This window comes from Crocodylus siamensis, chromosome 4 (assembly GCF_052110815.1).
Source record: "Crocodylus siamensis isolate JL-2025a chromosome 4, ASM5211081v1, whole genome shotgun sequence".
NCBI lineage: Eukaryota > Metazoa > Chordata > Crocodylia > Crocodylidae > Crocodylus > Crocodylus siamensis.
The window spans coordinates 199,626,537-199,648,459 of NC_143398.1; the positions used below are offsets into that span (position 1 = coordinate 199,626,537).

The following is a 21,923-nucleotide window of genomic DNA, read 5'->3' on the forward strand; positions in this document are numbered from 1 at the left end:
CCAGTGGAGGGCCCCTCAGGCTGCCAGCAGCCCATCCTGCCAGGCTCCTCACCCCCAGTGTCATCCAGCAGCTCTGGGACCCTGGGCCAGCACCTGCCCTGCCAGCTCTGTGGCCTCAGCCCTGCCCACAAGACCAGACTGGCCATGGCATCACTGGCCACCAGCAGCTCCAGCTCCTCCCCAAAGGGTGCCCCTGCCCAGACAGCTGGATGCTGCACCCCTCTGACTCAGGACACCTCTGGAAGCCACATACCATCACTGCCATCAGGGACCGACCTGAACTGCTGGGCACAGCAGCCCTGCTCACTTGGTAAGCCTCACACTAGGGGGAGGGCCCTCCCTGCCCTGGTGCCTGCCTCTGCCCCACCCCCAACCCCTGCCCCCACTCTCTGCCTGGCCCAGGCATACTTCCCTGGTCCCTGAGTTCCCGTCCCACAGCACGCAGGGAGGCAGGAGACAGTGCAAAACTTGAAGAATGCTGTGTCCCCACAGCTAGGCAGACATGGGCCTCTCACATGCTGAGGGATGTGTTGATGCCATCATCAATGTCCTCCTTGGCTGTAGGGGTCAGGAAGTTGCAGGGCAGTGTGGGCTTGCCCACTGCACCATCAATGCTCAGGGTCCCATGCCAGGTGTTCAGGGGCACCCAGGGCACCATGGCCATCTGCAGCAGATGGGCACCCCCTGGCCCATGCTTCTTGCACCACACCTGAGACACTCACAGCAGGGGTACACTCAAGGCACAGCACCAACATGGTGGGGGCAGGCCCCAAGGTGCCTCCCTAGAGAGGCATCCCAGTCATCCTGGAGCCCCATATCCCCTGAGGACAATTCCATGGGCTTGGTGGCATCACAGCAGACAGTCTGGCCTGCAGGAGAAGGAGTGGGGGTGGCTGTGGAGCTGTGGCAGTAGGTGGGACCAGGCCTGTCCTAGCCTGGGAATAGGGAGACAGGCTGCCTGCAGAAAGCACTCAGCAGCCCACTGGCCCATGAGGAATAAGCAGTGAGGGGGACTTAGCCAGCAACCGCCTGGGCCCAGGCCTGCCTGGCTGATTTACTATGATCTGTGGGCACCCATAAATGCATGGTCTGGTACAGAGCATCTTATCTTAGAAATGTTGCAAACTCTCACAAACAGCTTCTTCTCATGGCTCTGTAGGTCCTGCAACTGAATGTGTGGGGGAGACAGCAGTTGGTAGGTGGAGGTAACTCAAGGTCACTACCAGCCTCAGCTGGTGTCCTGCAAATGCACCAGCTCTACCAGAGAAAGGCCAGGACTGAACCCTCCTGCTGAACTGACTGGTGATGGTATACAAAGAGCATTTGGCAGACTCATAGGCATGACAGATGGAAGATGTTGCCCAGAAGTAGGCATGGTGTGGAAAGGACATCGCCCAGCAGGATGCTTGTCAGGCAGAGGATGCGGCCCATGAGGAGGAAGGGGAACAGGCAGACTGAGAGTTCAGGGTGAGGTTCCTAGTCCTGGAGAAGCACCACATAAAGGCTCTGGAGCACCAGGCTGTGCTTGTGGAGGACTGCTGGGCGCTGGACACCATCCTGGCTCTGGCAGTTGCCTTCATGATACCCACTGCCCTGCCCCCAACTGCAGCCCCACGTGCCCCCTGGCAGCCACCCACTTCTCAGCAGCAGGTTTCCCTGTGGACCTGGGTGGAAGTCCAGCACCACCTTCACTGGCCAGGAGTGTCAGCTCCAGCTTCCACCCTGGGTCCCCCACCACCCAGCCTCATCCCACCCACCTAGGCCCAGCCCTACCACTTGCCCCAGTTCCACATGGCCAAGGAGCAGGAGCTACGTGCAGCAGGGCCAGCATTATGCATGGGTCCTTTTGGCTCTGGCCACTGGGTGCTGGAGGGGGAGATGGGTGTGCTGAGAAAGCAGTGGCTGTCATTGACCCTGGCTGAGCCCCCTGGCCATTGGGTTCTCCATGGTATACTCACCAACAGGTGCATGGCCAAAGGCCAGATGCTGTGTATCTGTCCCCAGGCTCTGTCCCCATCCCATGGCCCCCCACTCCAGGAGGGAATGCACAACCACAACAATAGAAATAGTTTGCATGGGGAAGAGGGTATTTTATTGGTAGTGGGTGGCGTGGGGGGTATAGGGGTGCTGTATGGATAGAGGGATGTGGGGATGGCCTCTGTTGTGGGGAAAGAAGGGGGTCTGTTTCTGTGAGGGGAATATATGGCTTGTATGAGAACTATCCACAATGTGCATGGTGCTGGGGGTGTGTAGCGGGGCAGAGGTACATGGGCGGCTGTCCAGGCAGGGAGTGCAGAAAGAGGTGGTCGACCAGCGCCTCTCATACCCAGTGCCTTGGCCCCCACTAGTGGGTGTGCAACTCGCCCAGGGCCTTGGCGGGGTGAGCTCACCATTGTCACTGCCACCACAGCTGGTGGTCCCATTGCCAGGCACCTCTGCCCACTGCATCTTCTCCACCCAGGCTTCACAAAACAGTTCCCCCCAGGCCTTGCAGATGTTATGCAGCAGATAGGCTGCAACAATGACCCGAGTTAAGCTGGCCTCAGCGAACTCGAGGTGGGTGTGAGGGTGCACCAGTATCTCTTCATCTGACCAGAGGCATACTCCATGAAGGCACAGGTCTGGCCCACACGCTGGTTGAAGTGGGCCTGGTGGGGTCCAGCTAGCCAGTCTAGGGTTGCATGAGCCACGGAAGGAGTGGGTAGGTGAGGTCACCAGTGAGGAGGGGAGGGACCACACTGCACCCAGCTGAAGGAACAGTACCCCTGGAATGAAGTTCCTGCTCTGTACCAGGGCTGACAGGATGGAGTTCTGAAACATGTGGGCATTGTGGAAACTGCTTGCCCAGCCGGCACTCAGATTCATGAAGGTTGTTGATGATGGCTTGGAGCATGACAGATGGAAGCTCCCCCCACACCTTTCTCTCCTGGCTGTAGTAAGAGCAGTTGCCATGGAGCAGGCAGATGATGGGGATGTGGGTCCTGTCCAAGGTCCCAATGCACTGAGGGAATCCCAGGGCATGGAACCCCACCACCACCACCAGGGGGTCATACACATGGAATACAGTATGCCCCAGCACATCCTGGAGGGGACTTCACACCTCCAGAATGGCCTCCCTGGTGGTGGCCTTGCCCATGCTGAATAAGTGGCCAATGTAGCAGAGGCCAGTGGGCATGGCCAGCTTGAGCTGGGCAATGGCCAGCCAGGTTTCTGCAGGGCGGGACTACTGTATGGCAGTGTCCTGCCACTCCAATTGCAGTCAGAGATGCTCCAGGAGGTCCTGGAAGGTGGTCCAGATCATCTGATATGTCTCCAGCCACTGTTCATCATCCCAGGTGGTCTGGACAATGTGCAGCCACCAGTCTTGGCTGGCCAGGTGGCCCCAGAGGCAGTGGGACTGGGGGTCCAGGAGGGTGTGGATGGCTCTGGCAGTGGCATCCAGGAGCATGTCATTACCATCCCTGCTGGAGTCCTGGTGGCATCTTCATGGTGGTGTAGGACCTGGAACCATGCATTGTGACTCACCAGGTGGTCATTGCATGTGGGGGAGCCTGCAGAGCCCAGGTGGCCCTGGGCCAGATGGTGGTTGCCATGGTGGGCCAGCAGGGCCAGCAACATAGGCAGCAGGAGCCTGGAGCACTGGCCGTCACTGCCAAGGGCAGCAACTGAAGTAGTCATGGTGTGGTGAGGCAAAGGCTGTGGTGAGAGAGCCACCACGTGCTGTCCCTGCACTCTGCATGCTGCTCCCAGCCAGAAAGGTGGCTGGCCAGGCAGCAGTATGCGGGTCTGCCTTCTAAAGATGCCTGCTGGCCACAGGCAGCAGCAGCCAGAACTTCCAGCTTCCCCTGGTGGTGGCAGGGGCCTGTTGCAGGGCCACAGGACACAGGAGCAGATTTGTTGCTAGGAGCAGCAAATCTGATCCTGCTTCCCTGCATGTTTAGATGCATGCCCAGGAGCATTTACTTTCGAGTAGTTACTGCTCTCGGATCTTTTGCAGGTATAGACATACCCACTGAGATTCAACTCATTCACTCATTCTAGGCAACCTATCTTCTGCCTTAGAGGACTTTCCCCCATAAGAAGGAGATTGCACTGCTCTAACCCTATTGATGAGCGATAAATGTAATGATAACTAATATCACACTTTATGCTAGGAATGGATATACCCTTATGAGAGTGTGATTATGAACTTTATGAGTTGGGCAGCCTTCACCACAAACCTGCATTAAGTGAATGGTAGCTAAAGCCTGCCTAATGTGAGCTCACCTTCCCCAAGAAATGACAATGTCATCTGCATTCCTAAACTTGAAAGATTTCTGTGACAATAGATCTCATTTCACATTGCCCTGATTGTATTCAATAGTTCAAAGAGAATCCAGTTATGAATTGCATTTTTAAGCTGTGCACATATAAATCTCTATATGCTTTTACATACCCAGCACAGTATAGTATTAAAAAAGAATCTGGTCTCTTGTGTAAAAAAAAGAAAAGGGGGGGGGGAGGTTGGGAAAGGAAAGGAATAAATTGGAGGCACTTTACAAAACAGTATTGAGATGCAGGCATCAAACTAAAATGTAATTATATTAATAATCTGTTTGCTTTCCTGGCTCTGTTGAATTCCACAGATAATTTTCCCTATGTGTTATTTTAGATTTTTTTAAAGCATTTTCAGTTATAAGTGTTCTTTTGTTTTCAGAAGATTCAAAATACATTTTAAATAAACCTCAAAGTATCCCTATAAGCAGATCTCATAAAATTCTGAGAGATGTATATCTGTGTCTACATATATTACAAAGTACTTTTAAATGGGATGTATAAGGCTAGAGGATGTAGGTAATTTTTTCGAAACTTGGAAAAGATTGAAGCAGGTCTCTTAGATACTAATAATTCATTCACAGCACTATTTTAAAATACAAAGCTTCACTCAGGGATCTTTGCCATGTGTTACTTACAAGGAATATATAAGGTACCTACTGTGAATCAAATGAAATAGATGCAAGTAGAAGTAGATGCAAGTGCAATTTGTAAGATAAATTAACTACTGTGTTTGTTTGCTGTATATACTTATTGCATAATTGTAAGCTGTAATTGTTTCTTAGACTACAAAAGATTATTCTCCAGAATTCAATTTAATAGCTTTGTTGAATTACTGAAGCTAGAGTTGGAAAATACCTATTAGATCATATGGTCCATCTAGTTTAAACTTTTTATGTACTGTTGTAATGTTCTTGGATTTATTGTCTCTGACTATACATGGAAGAAAATTTTTTAAATTAATGTGTTTCTAGGAAAAATATATAATTTCTTTACCATTTCAGAATATACACAGCTTCTCCCATGAGTTACTTGATTTTCTTTTTCTGGAATTGCACCTGCTATATTGATTAATAAAACATACTTCATATATAACAAGCCCTTTTGCTTGTATTATGTACATTGCAATACACACCCATTTGGCCCATGATATTTTTTCATCTAGGCATATGGCTTTAAATAAGAACATGAAAACACAGTACTATGGACCAAGAAGAATTCTATTTTGCCTTTTCATATCTAAGTGTCATGTACATAAGGGCCCTGCTACATATTACATATATAACACAATTAACTGGTTAATCATCCAATAAATTTACATCAGCTACACATGCAAAGTAATTATCACACAATAAAAATGTCTATCCAGCTATAAGAAGAGCCAACCAGCTATAATGTTAGTGTTTGAAAATGGGTAACAACTCTATAGCTGGTTTCTATCCAGTTTTAATTTGAATCTGTAGCAGGGCCTTTACTGCATAAGTGCAACATTTGGCACTCAGGTGGTTTAAATACTGCTTTCACCAGCATAGTTACATTTGCCTTGTAGTAGTGGCCAAGTAGACTGTCAGGTGGAAGGGAATTGCACAGAAATGCACATAATTCCACATAATCACCAAAACCTTGGTTGAAGAAAAACCACAAGTGAGAGGTGGAGGTTCAAGCCCCTTTGGGTGAGGGGGGACCCAGAACCAGGGTTTTCCATGAGCCTTACTGAGTTAAAATTCAGAAGGGTGCTTTTCTGCCACCATTCTACTTCAGGTAATTATGCATGGACCTAGTCTGCCACACATGAAAATAAATTCTAAATTCTGACTCTGCCAAAAATGGTACTCTTGCAGGGATGTCAGTGCTGCTTAATTGCATAGAGCTGAAATAGGAGTTGGCCCTACATGCAAAATCAGGGCCTACTTGGTAGATGGCATTGGTACTAGGCCTGTAGGCCAGCTAGTATTCACTTTGGATTTGGATTCAGCCAGTTTGGGGGACAGTGTTTCAATTCAGTAATTCAAATCACTGTCCTGAATCTCCAAATCAGGCAGGCCAGGCCCATCCCCTGCCCTCTTTCCTAGCCTGGCAATGGCTGCTCCTCCCTCCCCAGCTCCTGGCGCTTAGAAAACAAAGCCCCAGCTCACTGGGTGCTGCCAGATGGTGGGGGTGATCTCTGCTGCCCCCCACTGCCTCATGCTGTTTGGGGTGCTCTGCATGAGTCCCCCTGGCTTCCCCCTGCTGTCCCAGCCCCCCCCCATGGCTGCCCTGCCCACCGTGTCTCCAGCCCTTTAAAAAAAAAAACCTGAGAAAAACCCCTGTACTCACCATTTCTGCTGCATGGTGGGGTTATCCCTGCTGCCTCATGCCATTTGGGGGTCTCTGCATGAGCCCCCCCAAAGTCCTGAGACTGCTGCAGGAGTGGTGAGTCCCAGGGTTTTTTCAGGTTTTTTTTCTTAAAGAGCTGGAGTTGGGGTGGGTGGGGCAGCCACAGAGGGCCTGGGGGAGCAGGAGGGGTGAGGGGGCTCATGACAGAGCCCGCCATGTGGCATGGACCAGTGGAGATTGCCCCCCTGCCCAGCAGCACCCAGTAAGTGGGGCTTTTTTTTACAGTACTGGGAGCTGGGGCAGGAGGGGCAGCCATGGGGGGGGTGGTGCTGGGGGAGTAGGCAGGGGTCAGGGAAGGGGGAGCAAGGAGGGGATGGGGACTGGCAGTGGTCCTCCCCATGGTCCCCTAACCTCACCCCCACCCCTGCTTACCAGCTCCGAGTCCAGCTGCAGCCACTGGGGACTGTCTGAAACATCAAAACTCTCCAAATCTTTGCTGAAGATTAGGACAGCTTTGAATCGATTCAGACCTTTTAATTGGTCCCCTGATTCAATTCAGATTCAGCCACCGAATTGAGCCGAATCTCCTCCGAATCGAATCACCACCTGTAGCTTCGCACAGCCCTAATTTATACCCTTTATATGCTTTAGCTAGTGACTGAAAATCTCATTTTTGTTTTCATTTAGGTAACATCATTGTACAAGAAAGATCTCCGAGATTACTTACGTAAGCAAAACCTTGGCTCATCGTTAACAGAAAATAAAGAGCTTCTTTGTGAACATAAGGAAATGGAATTCAAAGCTAAGGTAAGAAATGTGAAAAATACTAAATGAACCAACTGAAAAAGGAAATATCACATTTTTATATATGCATATATGTATACATCTTAATTTATACATGGTGTAGGTGAATACTCTATTTGTGTTTGTATAAGGCCCTTGCTACATGTTACATATAATACACAATTAACTGGCTAATTATGCAATAAGTTTAGACCAGTCACACATGCAGAGTAAGATCCTCCACAAATGCAAAGTAATTATCACACAATTAACTGCATAATAACACAATAAATTTAAACCAGCCACACGTGCAAAATAATTACCACACAATAAAAATGACTATCCATCTATAAAAAGAGCAAGCCAGCTATAAAGTTATGTGTTCAAAATATATAACAACTATATAACTGGTTTTTACCCAGCTTTAATTTGAATGTACACCAGGGCCCTGAGAGAGGGGTATTTGCAACGTAAGTTGTGTTACACATACAATGCTCTTGGTTTCATTTCCTAACCTTTATTGCATTAATATAAAGCAATGGGAAAGTAATTTAATACATTGTTTAATAATAATTAAACATTCTGATGGTCAGATAACCACACATAATTTATAAATAAAAGCAGAGGCTTTGTGACAAATTTTAAAGGCTAAAAGGGAAGGAAATAGAACAATTCAAGACAGTTTTGATAACAGTAAAATTTGGCAGTCAATTATCATTACAGTTGTGCGTTTTCAGTGAAATTTGATTTAAACACAGTCAATGGAACTTACATTTCAACGGGAATTTTCAGCTCTATATTTTAAATACATTCTCTTAATGAAAGGGTTGCAAAAAAACCTTGCATAAAGCAAATTCACATAAAGTGAATCCATTATTACATGTAATTAATAGGGATACATACCAGCCTCACTCTACTGCCCCCACAAACCATGACAGTTTCAAGCAGTAATCACACAATACAGTAACTGCTACACGGAGAGGCTGTGAGCTTTGCTCTGCAAGCAGCAGCATGTGCAGGGGGTGCATCGCCCGGGCAGTGCGGGGCAGGCTGCCCTCTCTTGGGGGAGAGAAGCAGGATGGAAGGGAATGCTGGCTGCTCACTGCTCCTGGATCTGCCCTGCTTCCCTTCCCCAGGTGCCTCTTCAATCTGGCAGGTGCAACTTGGAGCAGCTGGGAACAGTGGGGCTGCGCAGAGGGACTACAAGCTCCCTGCTGCACTGGGTCATGCCCGCCGAGCTGCAGAGGTTTGTGGGCAGGGAATAAAATAGAACCTGGCTGATAGGACAAACGTGCTTTGTGCAAAAGACTTTGTTCTTCTATAAGACTCATTTGTTCAGTTCCTGTTGCTGCTATGGTTTATTTAAGCGTTACCATTTATAGTTATCCATTCATCCATGCTCATAATTAATGGTTGACAATTTCAGTGTATGCAAAATAAAATACTCTTCTAATGCCTCTCTTAAGTATCCCAGTTGTTGTTTTTTTGTAGGTTTTTTTGGGGGTGGGGGTTAATCTAGAAAGATTTGTTCCTCTAAAACTGTATAACTGCATTCTTAGATTTCATAAACATTATTTCATAGACATTAGGGCTGGAAGGGACCTCGGGAGATCATCGAGTCCAGCCGCCTGCCCAAAGGGCAGGAAGTCAGCTGGGGTCATAGGATCCCAGCAAGATAAGCATCCAATTTACTCTTGAAAATGTACTCTTCTGCTGTTGAATACATGTTGCTCACGACTCTAACAATGATGGTGTGAAAAAGTGATGACAAATTTTCAGGGCATTTCCAAACAAATAGTGACCTTCTCAGAGAGGTTGATGACCTGACATATCTTTGAGTCTCTCTGTATCCGGATGATGATTAATCCCCATGAAAGTCCCTGCTCTGAGGCTGCCCTTACAATTTAGTCTTTGAACTGAAAAAAAATCCCATGACTACACTTTAAAAAATACACACATCTTCATTTTGTACAGTAGTAGATCCACATGCAAGGTTGGGGTCACTGGAAAGCACTTCAATAATAATCATTATTGACTTATTTTAGTAATTTTGCATCCATATATTAAGTAATTAAGTTGTTCGTATCAACTTATGGTATCTTATTCTTTTTATATGGCTATTTTAAAGCATCATTTAGCTTTGGAAGCTACCGTTACAGAACCATACAAATTATGATTTAGTATAACTTACTTTTATCCTCCCATTGATTTTATTAGTGGCATGGTCTAGCTCAGAGAAATGAACTTTTCAGAGTGAATCTTGCTGTAAACATATGCCTATACTTACGATGTAAAACGTAGGTACAGAAGCCAACTTGAACTGCACACTGGAAATGTATTGCAGAAAGCTGAATTACAGTTCTGGGTAGGTTACTTTGTCATACCGCTACTATGCTTATATTAAAAGCAGAAGGAAAGGGAGTTTGACACCTTGATTCCCAAGTTTCAAATAAAATGCATCAATTTAATAAGTATTCTAATAAACATTGCTAGAAAGGCCAAGCTTTATAGTAAATATTTTCATTAGACATGCTGATTTTTTGGCCTTGGATCTAGAAACAAAAGCTGATGAACTTGACAGTTTCATTCACAGGCTAAGTAAAATTGGAATAAAACAAATATTCAATACCTGTGGAAGATGAAAATAGCATAGCACCCCTGTTGGCTATTCCACAGGGGAACATACTTGCACTTTAAACCTCCAGTCACTCATCTGTTGTTAAATGCCCTGCCTGAGGTAATTTTACTATATTTTATCTCCAAACTTTACTGAATCTCTTTAATAAGATGGGAGATGCATTTCTATATAACTCTGGAGCTACTAAATCAAAGTTCTGAAGGAGTAATCAAAAAGCCCCAAATCCTTATTGGTTCATGTGCACCTGTGTGCATATGTGTCTGTAAAATATATGAGATAACATGCAAAATACATAGCAGAGACTTAGTGCTATATAATATGAACCTAGGCTCTTACAACTGTTTAAATCCTTATTAAATTCTACCATTTAAAGTGTTCTCAGCCTTGAATCTCTACAAGGGCAGATTTTGACAGTCTCCAAATTCTGATGCTCTGCATTGTGAACATTTTAAATGTTGACTGTATGCATTATCATGTTAGGATTAAATTTGTTTCATCATGCCAAATTCTGTTTATCTTGCCATTATATTGGTAGCAGCTGTAGACATAGCTCTGAAGTGTGGGCAGATGACCACATCATGTCCAGTTAAGAGAAGAACCCTTACTCTTTGAATTGAAGCAACTTGTTACTTGTCTGCTCCTGTCTCATTGTAAGTCAAAACTAAACTATGGTAACTTAGTTCTGTTTTTTTCAAGGGTAAGTTTCACTTACTATCCCAGGACAACCAGGACCATCTTAAATGAGACATCTGTTTACAGCCCAAGTCACCCCTCCTGTTAACTCTGTAACTTGTTCATGTGTCCAGGCTCAAATAATGTTTCCAACTATAGTAACAGCAATTACTGTAATAGAATTATCACTTGAAAAGGTATAGTCATCATTACAATTAAGCCTTTATTGCCTGGCTTCCAAAATAGTAGACTCAAAAGTCATTACTCAGGTTATAGTGTAGGTTATTATTTAATCAGGTATCCTTTGTTAGTCCTTCAGCTACTTTTAACTGTCTATTTATAGAAATAATTTCTCTTTCACCAGGAAATTCCCAGATTCATAAATCTTGTATCTTGTAATTGAGCTGCAGCTTATTTCTTAGACACCTGGTGTTGATTTAAAATTCCAAGCAATAATGAATTCACCCCATCCTGCATGAGTTGTTCTAGTGCTTAATTACTCTCATAGTTAAATTATCTAGCATGAGTTTGTCCAGTTTCAGGTTTCAGATTTTGTGAGGCTTTTGTCTATTAGATTAAAGCAGCTTGTGCAGTTGCAAATATTCTCCTCACATACGTCTTTGTAGACCATGATGTAGAAATCTCCTAATGTTTTATTTCATAAACTAGGTAGGGAACTTAGCAAACTCATTCATTTTGAGACAGGTTTTCTATACCTCAGATACTTCTTGCAGCAATTTTAATAAACCCTTTCCAATTTTTCAGCCACTGTTCTCAAGTGAGACTTCAAGGACTGGACTCAGTATTGCAGGAGCAGAGAGAGGTGGTCTGTCTCAGCAGTCCACTAATGGTCTCCTTTGTGCTATGTAAAGACAAATGCTACTCCTTTAATTGAGCTCCTTGTCCTGCTTATATATCCTCAGAGGACATGTGCACTTGGTCATCCACCATGACCCTCAAGTTCAGAGTCACTGCTTCCTAAGAGGCAATCCTTCATTCTATATGTGACCTTGTTCTTAGATATGTGACCCTGCAATTAGCTATAAAAGAAACTGGACGTTCAAATGAGTCCACCTTATAAGGGATCCACATTAATCTCTATTAACTGACCCATTTATTATTTAAGTCTCCACTATTTTTGTCATTTTCAGGCTTTATGAAGCATTTTAATTCCTTCCAAATCACTTATAAAGCTACTGAATAGCATTGAAGTAAGAGCAAAAACCAAAACAAAACAAAAAAATCCCAAAGACAGCATTATAGAAAATATACCGCACTAGCAGTTTAACCAGCTGTCTGTAGGATCAATATTTTCCCTGAAAAAAAATTGTGATGAATTCACGCTGAAACAAAGTTACAGTGTACAAGATCACTTTCAAGTGCTACAGCTACCCAACATACTGTGCTTTTGAGGAGATGGCAGTCTCTCCTCCCCATGGAGCAACATTTTGCAAGAAAGCCTGCTACTAGGTGCTCAAATGCAGAGGTGATTGCATTTTCTGGAGGAGCTTTTAAACCCCAGATTAGTGTAAATTCCAGCCAAGAGTATTTGTTTAGGAAAATTTACTTGTCACATACTCAGCTTTTTGCCACACACATTGTAGATGGAGTTATTTGGATTGTTTTCAGTCTGATTAATTATTACTATGTTTCATTCTCATATTAGTCTTTGACTAGTCTGATGCTTGAACTGAGGATTTATTATGCACCCTGTCCCTTTTTGTGAGTACTAGGTGACAAAATTGTAAAATACTTGTAAAAAAAGAACGGCTTTAATAAATTGAGCTCAAATTTTCTGAGGTAATTACTAGGCAAACCTTGGAATCTATAAAATACTATGTAAGACTAAGGAATTGTTGCATGTAATCTAATTTAAACAGAGAGATACTATCTGAAGCCAAAAAGTCTCAGAGCAGAAATTAATTTCAGATCTCTGAATAATAAAACAACCATATTAATGCTTGCTTCAAAATTCTACATTCATTTTAGTGAGCAATTTGTTGTATATGCGGATTCTTTAATGCTGTCCCCAATTAAAAGCAGATAGCAGTTTTTGCAGCACATAAACTGGAAGCAATCTCATTAGTAGTGGGAAAAATATAATATTGAATTTTTCTGAAAGCATTAAAACTACAGTTGGAATTACCTTCCCTGCTGGCCCTCCCTTCTGTATTCTACTCGTGTTCTAATTAAAACACATGGAGTGTTCTGCATAAATTTCAGAGCTGATAGGAACTAGATTTCACTCTGAACTCAGTGTATGAGCTATCACCAATGCCAGTTACCACCAGATAATGTGGGAACAGGTGGAGAGATCCTTTCAGTTCATGTTTAAAAGAACTGTAAGGGGAACTTTACACAGTATTTGGATAACAATATACTTTCTCTAACTGTGATGAATCGGACAATGTCTCACATTCCACATCACCCATGCTCACATCACAAAAGTATGAAGATCTCAAAAGCAACAAGGGCCTTAAACTATCTATTTATCTTGCTGGAAATAGACCGTAGCATTGTATTAACTTCATGGTAAAAAGGTAGGTTTACTTAGCATGTCAGTGTCTTGCCTGTTCTATTGAACACCAATACTTGAGTAGCCATAAACAATTTTAAGGTGATATTACATCAGTGATAACCAGGAATCCTGGTTTTCTCTGTTTAAAAATTGCAAATTCTCCAATCAAAAAACCCCCCAGATCTGCAATTAAAATGAAACACCACTATATATTTAGGTATCAGTTAAACACAATGTTTTATTGATATATTTACAATTATAAAGCAATTTGGAAGCCTACCAGTGCCTTAACCACTATAATAAAATAAACTTTAAGTACCTATAAATTTTGGTATTTGATTTCAAGTGTTTTTATCATGGAAAATCAGAGCTTCCCTGTTCGCTCACCAGGATGCAGGTCCAGGCCCCTCACTCCCAAGCCACTGAACCGGATGATCTTACGAGGTCCCTTCCAGCCCTAAACTTCTGTGAATCTGTGAACCCTGCCAGTGCCCCTCACTCCGCACCCACAGCATCCCCACCCCTGCTGGTGTCCCTCACTCCCTACTAGGGCTGTGTGAAGCTTCAGTCCCTGATTCAATACGGTGGAGATTTGACCTGATTTGGTGGCCAAATATCTAAATCTGAATTGAATCAGAGGACCCTTTAATCTCTCTGAATCATTTCTGAACCCTCTGAATTGATTTGGAGAGATTGGACAGATTTGGCTGTTGGCTACAAAGTACCAACTCACAAGATCATCATAGAATTCTAGTTTATTAGACAGATGCAAAAGTCAGATCATAAACCTTGGGGCTGATCCCCTCAAACATGCACACATTCATGTACACACATACACTCACAATAGCTAGCTGTGAACACTAAGCACTGGTGTCAAGATATACCTATCCCCAAGCACTGAAGTCCATCATCGATGATCAATCAAGGCTTCTTTCAGTGTGATGTTGCTTCAGAAGGGGGTCGCCAGCTGGTCCTTCTGGCTGGGCAGGCAGGGTGCTGGTCAGGTCAAAGAGGGCACCGTTGGGGGTCATTCTTCGCTGCCTTTTATCCCTTTTTGGCAGACTTTGGTGACATCCCAATTTTTGGGCTTGCCGACCTTGTGGAATGTCCCCCTTGGTGGTTGCTGGATGGCAGCTGTCGGCCGCAGGAATCATGTCCACAGGTACATGCAGTCTCAGGAGTCCATTGATGAAGTTTGATTAATTCACTGCCATGATGAATAGGGCTCTTGAGCAGTTGATCAGGGGGGTGGGGTATTCAGTCCCAAGAGTCAGTCGGTTGCCGGCACTGATTAGTTCAAACTGGGCTTTTGTACCTTTAACAGTGAAATTTCAGGGAGTTCCTGGCTCTGTATTGATCCTTTCCTCTCATTAGTCTGTGGTTTCCTAGGTTTTAATTGCCGCTTGCTAACTTGTTATCCTGGCTAGCTACTGTGTTGCACAGTCAATCATGATTCATTCAGGGACCTGCTCGATACAGAGAAACCACAGTTTGATTCCCACCTTTGCTGACATTGTTACATGGTGCAACTTACTTTTAAACTTAAAGTAGATTTGTTACAAAGGTAAAAAGCAAAGAATATAAAACATAAAAGGGTGAAATGCCATGGCACATACAACAAATAGAACAAATACAGCTGGGGGGGAGGACATACTGATGCTGAATACTATTTTATACCCAGAAAAGCATCTACAAACTATATTTTTATTATAAGTACACCTTTTAGTCTATAAAAATAATAATAATGTAATAAAAGAAGAAGAGGGAGGAAGGGGCCCCTAAAAAAATGTAGAAAATTAATATTTCTCTGCTCTTGGTTCCTGTCAAAAATGCAGGAACCAAGGGCAGTAGGACCCAGGGGAAGCCCAGCGGGCTCCAACAACAACGGGGCCCACCGGACCCCACCCCCCAGCCAGGGTTTCTGGGCTGGGAGCATTGGCTGCCTTAGCACGGGAAGCTTAGGTAAGTAGGGGGGACCCCGGGCAGGGAAGGAGTGCGGTGGGGGGAAGCAGACCCTCCACACCCGGTGCCCCACGCTGCAGCTGCTGCATCAGGTGGTCCCTGATGCAGGCACTTGTAGCCCATGTGGGGCTGTCTGGAGCAGGCACAGGCAGCCCAAGGACAGCTGCAAGCAGCTGCACACAGGGTGCCAGGCATGGGGCAGGCAAGGAGCTGCTTTCTCCCCCCCACATGGGGTGGGTTACAAGCTAGTGATGAGCGTGGGAAAAGTGGCCCCTTGCCCACCCCATGGCCAGCGTCCCACACTGCAGCCACCTTCAGCCCACATGAGGCTGCCTGTGCCTGCTCCAGACAGCCCCACATGGGCTGCAAGCAGCTGCAGCAGGGAGCTGGCCCTGGCATGTTGGTCCCAAGACATTGGGACATTGTTCTCAAGATGGTAACCAAGGGGTGGGGCACCTGTCAAGGGACAGGGCTACCCATGTGGTCCTCGACAGCCTGCCAAAATTGGGTAAGCAGCCCTCCACCCAAAATGATTGCTCGTCCCTGGTATAAACAGTCAAAAAGCCCAAGACTGAATCAATTAAAACTTTGCAGGTTAGTCTAACATGCACAGATTGAACCAAGAAGCAAGTGAACAGACATTCACTTTTGATTCCTGAAATGCAGCCACATGCCTGCAGTGGCTCAGGCCAATAGCTGGGGGGTGCTAGAGCATGCCTTCTGGCCACTGCTTTCTGGCCACAGCCAAAGGGAAGGGAGAGAAGGTAGGAGAGAAGCTCTTCAGGGCTTTTTCCTGCCTCCCTCTTCAAACAGAGAGAGGCGTGTGGCCAGGCTCCAGCTGGTCCACTGAATATGATGTGGGGGGAAGGGGGGTTAAACTGCCACCCTGGCCCTTACCAACCCCAGCCCAGGTTTGCTTGGGGGACAGGGCAAAGCAGCCCCTGCCAGACTTTTCCATGCTTTCCTCTTGAGTGAAAAGAGGGACAGAAAGAGTTATGACCAGGTCTTGGCCTGGGCTGGCACATTGAGATTGAAGGGGAAAAAGGGGGTTTAAGCCCCCTCCCTGGCTCATACTGACCCAGTCAGGGTCTGCTTTGGGGGGGGGGGTGAAGCAGCCATTGCCAAGCTTTTCTCCCCTTTCTGCTCAAGCAGGTGGAGGGGTTAAACCCCACTCACCCCCTCTGCGTCAGCATGCCAGCCCCAAACTGAGACCTTGCCATGTCCCCCTGCTCTCTTCTCAAGTGGAGAAAAGCCTGGCAGGTGCTGCTTCACTCCCACCAAGCAGACCTAGGATGGGGTCATGTGTGGGCCAGGGAGGGGTTTAGCACACCCTCCCCCCCCTTTTGCCTCAGCATGCCAGTCCTTGGCTGGGGCCTGGCCATGCCTCCCCACTCTCTGCTCAAGCAGGGAACAGCAAAAAGTTTATGAGTCTTCCTCCCCCACCAGGCAGACCCCAGCTGGGTCTGGACCTGATTTTTTCCCTACCCGCTTCTCAGTCAGCTAGAGCAATGATAGTGCTCCAGCTAGGGACCTAGGTGTGACACTAACCCTGCTCCACTGCAGCAGATGGCACAGCCCAGGGCTGCAAAGTATCCTGGGATGCTGGGGGACTGTGAGTTAACTTGAACCAGGAAGAGTTCTGGGCCACAAGTTCCATTAAGCCGGTTTGACTTTAATCAGTTCAGTCTGATACTACATCCAGCCAGCTTTATCTTAAAACTAATTTCAGCCATTTTGAAAGTTAAGTGAACTGAACTTTTCATAGTTTCATAGTTTCTAGGGTCAGAAAGGACCTGAGTAGTCCAACCCCCTGCCATGGCAGGAAAGATTACTGGGGTCAAATGACCCCAGCAAGGTGTTCATCTAACCTCCTCTTAAAGACCCCCAGGGTAGGAGCCAGCACCACTTCTCTTGGAAGTTGGTTCCAGATCCTAGCCGCCCTGACAGTGAAGTAGCGCCTCCTGAGATCTAACCTAAACCTACCCTCTGCCAGCTTGTGACCATTATTGCTAGTCACTCCTGGCAGTGCTCGGGGGAACAGGGACTTCCCCAGTGCCTGCTGATCCCCCCTGACTAGTTTGTAACAGGCCACTAGATCCCCCATCAGCCTTCTCTTGTGGAGGCTGAACAGGTTCAGGTCCCGTAGCCTCTCCTTGTAAGGCCTGCCCTGCTGCCCCCGATCATACAAGTTGCCCTCCTCTGAACCCTCTCCATGTTGTCCACATCCCTCTTGAAGTGTGGCACCCAGAACTGGACGCAGTACTCCAGCTGCGGCCTGACCAGTGCCGCATAGAGGGGGAGGATCACCTCCTTAGACCTGCTCAAGATGCATCTATGGATGCATGACAAGGTACGGCTGGCCTTCCTGACTGCATCCCCACAATGCTGGCCCATGTTCATTTTGGAGTCAATGATGACTCTAAGATCATTTTCTGCCTCTGTACTGACAAGAAGGGAGTTCCCCAGCCTGCAGGTATGGTGCTGGTTGTTCCTCCGCAGGTGCATCACTTTGCACTTGTCAGTGTTGAACCCCATCCTATTCTCATCCGCCCACCCTTGTAACCTGTCTAGGTCCGATTGTAGCCTATTGCTCCCTTCTAGCATGTCCACATCCCCCCACATCTTAGTGTCATCAGCAAATTTGAACAGGGTGCTTTTTACCCCCTCGTCCAAGTCTCTGATGAAGATGTTGAAAAGTGCGGGCCCAAGGACCGAGCCCTGAGGAACCCCACTGCCCACATCCCTCTAGGTTGAAAATAACTCATCCACCACCACTCTCTGGGTGTGGCCCTCCAGCCAGTTGGCGACCCAATTGACTGTGTGGGTGTTGACACCACAGTCCCTCAGTTTCTTAATGAGAACAGGGTGAGAGACAGTATCAAAGGCCTTCCGAAAGTCCAGGAGGACTATGTCCACTGCTACCCCTGCATCTAATGATTTGGTGATCTGATCATAGAAGGCCACCAGGTTGGTCTGACAGGGCCTGCCACTGATGAACCTGTGTTGGTTGCCCCTAAGCATGAAATCCCCTACTGGCCCCTCATGGATGTGTGCCAACATAATTTTCTTGAACAGCTTGCCTAGGATCGAAGTAAGACTAACTGGCCTATAGTTTCCCAGGTCCTCCTTCTCACCCTTTTTGAAGATGGGAACCTTTTGTTGTGTTACATATTTGAACTGCTTTCTTATCACTTAAACCAGTATATGTGTAACTTCTGTCCCTAGCCAAGAGGTTAAATGTGTCAAAGGTACTGTGTAATGGGACATGCATACAGAACATAATTCCACTCATGATAGTAACAGTACTATAATATGCTACTTTTAGCTTGATCCTATCCCTCTATTTAACTTTACACATGAGTCATCTGATTAAAAACAATTAGACAAATGCCACTCAAGGTGCTCATAGATTAATTAGTAAATACTTGTTATGTGAAGCCCTTTTCAAGTGCAAGTAATCAATGTTGTCTGAGTCTGGACAGAATATGAGAGATTAAACATATCAGTGTTTCAATTTTGGCTGCAGGGTGACTAGCCTTCTTTTTTTTTTAACTGAATAGCAAGGTTTCCAATCCCTTACTAACGCAGTTTTGTGAATAGAGCACCTCAAGACCGATAGACTCCATTTTCTCCAAAGAAGCTGGAGACATTTTAGGATTAGCAACATCCTAGGTTGGTTTAGCTTCAAGGTTAAAGCCAGGACATGTCCTTCAGTTCACTGGTCTTATGAGTGAATGATTATGAACAACAATCAGTTAATATTTGTGCATTAGTTTCTGTAACATTGCTGGGTATATTAGAACTTCTCAGAGCTTTTACAAAGAACTGAACTAAGAGCTCCACTTTGTGGCCACTTGACTACAGAAATGAAAAAAAGAAACGTTTTAAATTGGTTGCGATTTTCATTGCTCCCTCCCATTAGGAAATAAACAATACTTGGAAAAGAGTCAAAAATGTTTTTCTGAGATTTAATAAGATGCCAAGGCATTTCATTTTTAGCTTAAAAATCTGAAGACATGCTGAGTCCAGATGATGTAATATAATGCCTTGATAGCTGCTTGTTTCACTGTAGGTGTGTCTACATGTGCTTTTATGCAAGTCTGAACTTAATGGACATTTGCCTAATATATATTAAGGTGTTTTAGGTGCACATCTACACATTCATACACTAAGGTGCATTAACGTGGTGTGCAGACCAACTTGGGACTAAAGTTAGTTCCAAGTCAGTCGACATACACAGCATTAATGTGCCCTAGTGCATCTACACGTGCATTAAGGCACTTTAGGTATTCGCACCTGCTATTGGAAGTATCAAATTTAGGCTCAAATAGCTTAAAATTGCCATTTTTAAGCCACATTAAGGGCACATGTGTGTAGACCCGTGCCCTTAATGCACATTAAAAATGGGCGTGAATGTAGTGATCTTGGAGTAGTTCTGTGAATGAGATGTGAACAAGTGTTCATCCTACAACATCACAGAAGAAAATCAAGGAACCTTTCTCTTTCCTAATACACCTTCATAGAATGATGGGATAAAGTTTATGTCACTGTTTACAGGATTAGCAACACCTTTGATGGCAATATAGCTGGGTCTGCCTTCTTTGAACAGCTCAGAGAATGTCTTTTCTTTATCTGTTATCCTTATACAACTCTCCCATTCTCTTGAGGGACTAGAGAAAGGTACCAGGAGTTAGCCATGTTAGTTTGAAGTCAGGCAGAAAGCAGGGCAGAGTAGCACATTAAAGACATGACTCATTCAGAATAGGCTATAGCCTACAGATGCTTGCAAAGTAGGTTGTAGCCAGGGTTAGATATCTTCTTCTTGTTGAATATGACTTTAGAGAGTTGACTCCTCCAACAATTTAAGAGTCAATCCATCAATATTACTGCAATCTTTCAAACTCTTCGCTCCCTCTGGTAGACCATAGAGAGGGCATTCAGTCAGTATATATTTAGCTGTCTGATCTCCTTTGATATAAAGAAGATATAAAAATATACAGTGGGTGCGGTGGTGTGGCTGCATTCCTCTTTTGGATTAGACCATATCATGGGAGCCTCCGGAGACTTTTTAAAGTACCTAAAGCAGGTGAAAATCCTTCTCACTTCCCCTTTGTGCACCGAGGCAGGCCCCCTCTCCTCCCCCATCTGCCGCTACCACTTTTCACTACTTGTCCCAGGGTGGGGGAAGCACCAGAGTCATTGCTGTCTACTATGCAGGGGCTGGGGATGAGGACAGTGGCAGATTGGAAGGGCAGGGGGCTTCCCTCTTCTCTGCACCTGCTGCTGTTGGAGGATGGGGCATGGTGGGGGGAAGTACAGGCTCCCTGCGCTGTTCTTGGGAATAGGGGAAAGGGGTCATGCTTCTGATCACAAAGGGGAAGGGAAGGGGGATTTTCACCTGCTTTAAGGGCTTTAAAAAAAAAAGTCCCTAGAGCTCCCATGGTGCAGCCTACCTGCACTGGTACTGTGAGGGTTCAGCCAGGGTATGGGCACCCAGGCCTGCAGGTAGGCCCAGAAGGGCAATCAAGAGGTAGAGGTCAGCTAGGTGGGGGTACAGGTTATCAGTGTGTCAGATCAGGATCTGGATCAGCAGAGTGGAGACAATGGGACCAGGTTTGAGGAGAGGAAGATCTGAGAGATGTAGTCCAGGGTGCAAGCTGACATCAGAAGCCAGGAGAGTCAGAGCGCCAGGTGCCAAGTTCCAGGGAAGATCCAAGAGCCGGCTTGGAGACATCTAAAGCCAAAGCTGAGTCAGAAGCCAAGAGAATCAGAGAGATGGTAGTGAATTCCAGGGAAAATCTAAGATCAGGGCTAGGAAAAGCCAAAGCGGAATCAAGAGCCAGGAGAACCAGAGAAAGCAGTGAATGCAAGGCTTACTGGAGAAGACTGTGGCTGTTGTCAAGGCAGGCCTGAAGCCTGAGACTGTACATGTGCTTAAAAGGGCTGAGTGGTGCTCTCAACAGCCAATCCAGTTATGGAACAGTAGGGCAGTTGCATTAGCCAGGGATCAAGGTCAGGTGCGGTACCTCAAGAGCTCTGCCCAGCAGGGTCTGATTGACCACAGGCCCTGGCAGGTAGGGGTGGAAGAGGCTGGGAGCAGGAGGTGCAGCCACCTCTCAACTGTAGGTTGCTGCTCCTGCATCCCACTTTGGGAAATCCTGGATCTGCCTCTGACTGTAGCCTAGAAAAACTTATGCCTCTCTGAGCAAGGTGATCTTTAAGGTGCTCTGTCCTGACTTCTTCTTGAGAGAATGTTTATTTTTAACCTGAGATAGTTAGCTACATTAGTCTGAAGTCAGAGAAAAGGCACTGTATATTACACCTTAGAGACTAACCAAATCAGCGACATATAGCATAAGCTTTTCTGAGCAGTAGGCTTACTTCATCAAAGGAGTTGTTTTCTCTCCTGTGTTCACAGGCTTCTTCCTGCCTTGTTATTACTGGCCCTAAACAACTTTCAAGTATTTTCTGATAAGTAGCTTATCTTGAGACATCCATTCTCTTCCTGATTGTTTTTCCTAAGAACTCCCTTTCAAAAAGGCTATAGAAAAACTAGAGAAAGTCCAGAGAAGGGCAACAAATGTGTTTAGTGGTATGGAAGGGCTTCCATACGTGGAGAGACTGAAGAGGCTAGTTTAGAAAAGAGATGCTTGTGGGGGACATGATAAGGATTTACAAAATACTAAATGGTGAAAGAGTAAATAGGGATTTTCTATTTGC

The 21,923-nt window shown here is 45.7% G+C and overlaps 1 protein-coding gene across 1 annotated transcript in view; it reads left to right on the top strand.

Moving 5' to 3' along the window:
- CCDC141 (coiled-coil domain containing 141) overlaps positions 1-21,923 on the top strand; it is a 180,316-nt gene that overhangs the window by 61,566 nt on the left and 96,827 nt on the right. Inside the window, exons 6-8 of the mRNA XM_090041708.1 lie at positions 7,318-7,437; positions 8,550-8,659; positions 9,715-9,778. Coding sequence (XP_089897834.1) covers positions 7,318-7,437; positions 8,550-8,659; positions 9,715-9,778 — 294 coding nt within the window. The remainder of the gene's footprint in view (positions 1-7,317; positions 7,438-8,549; positions 8,660-9,714; positions 9,779-21,923) is intronic.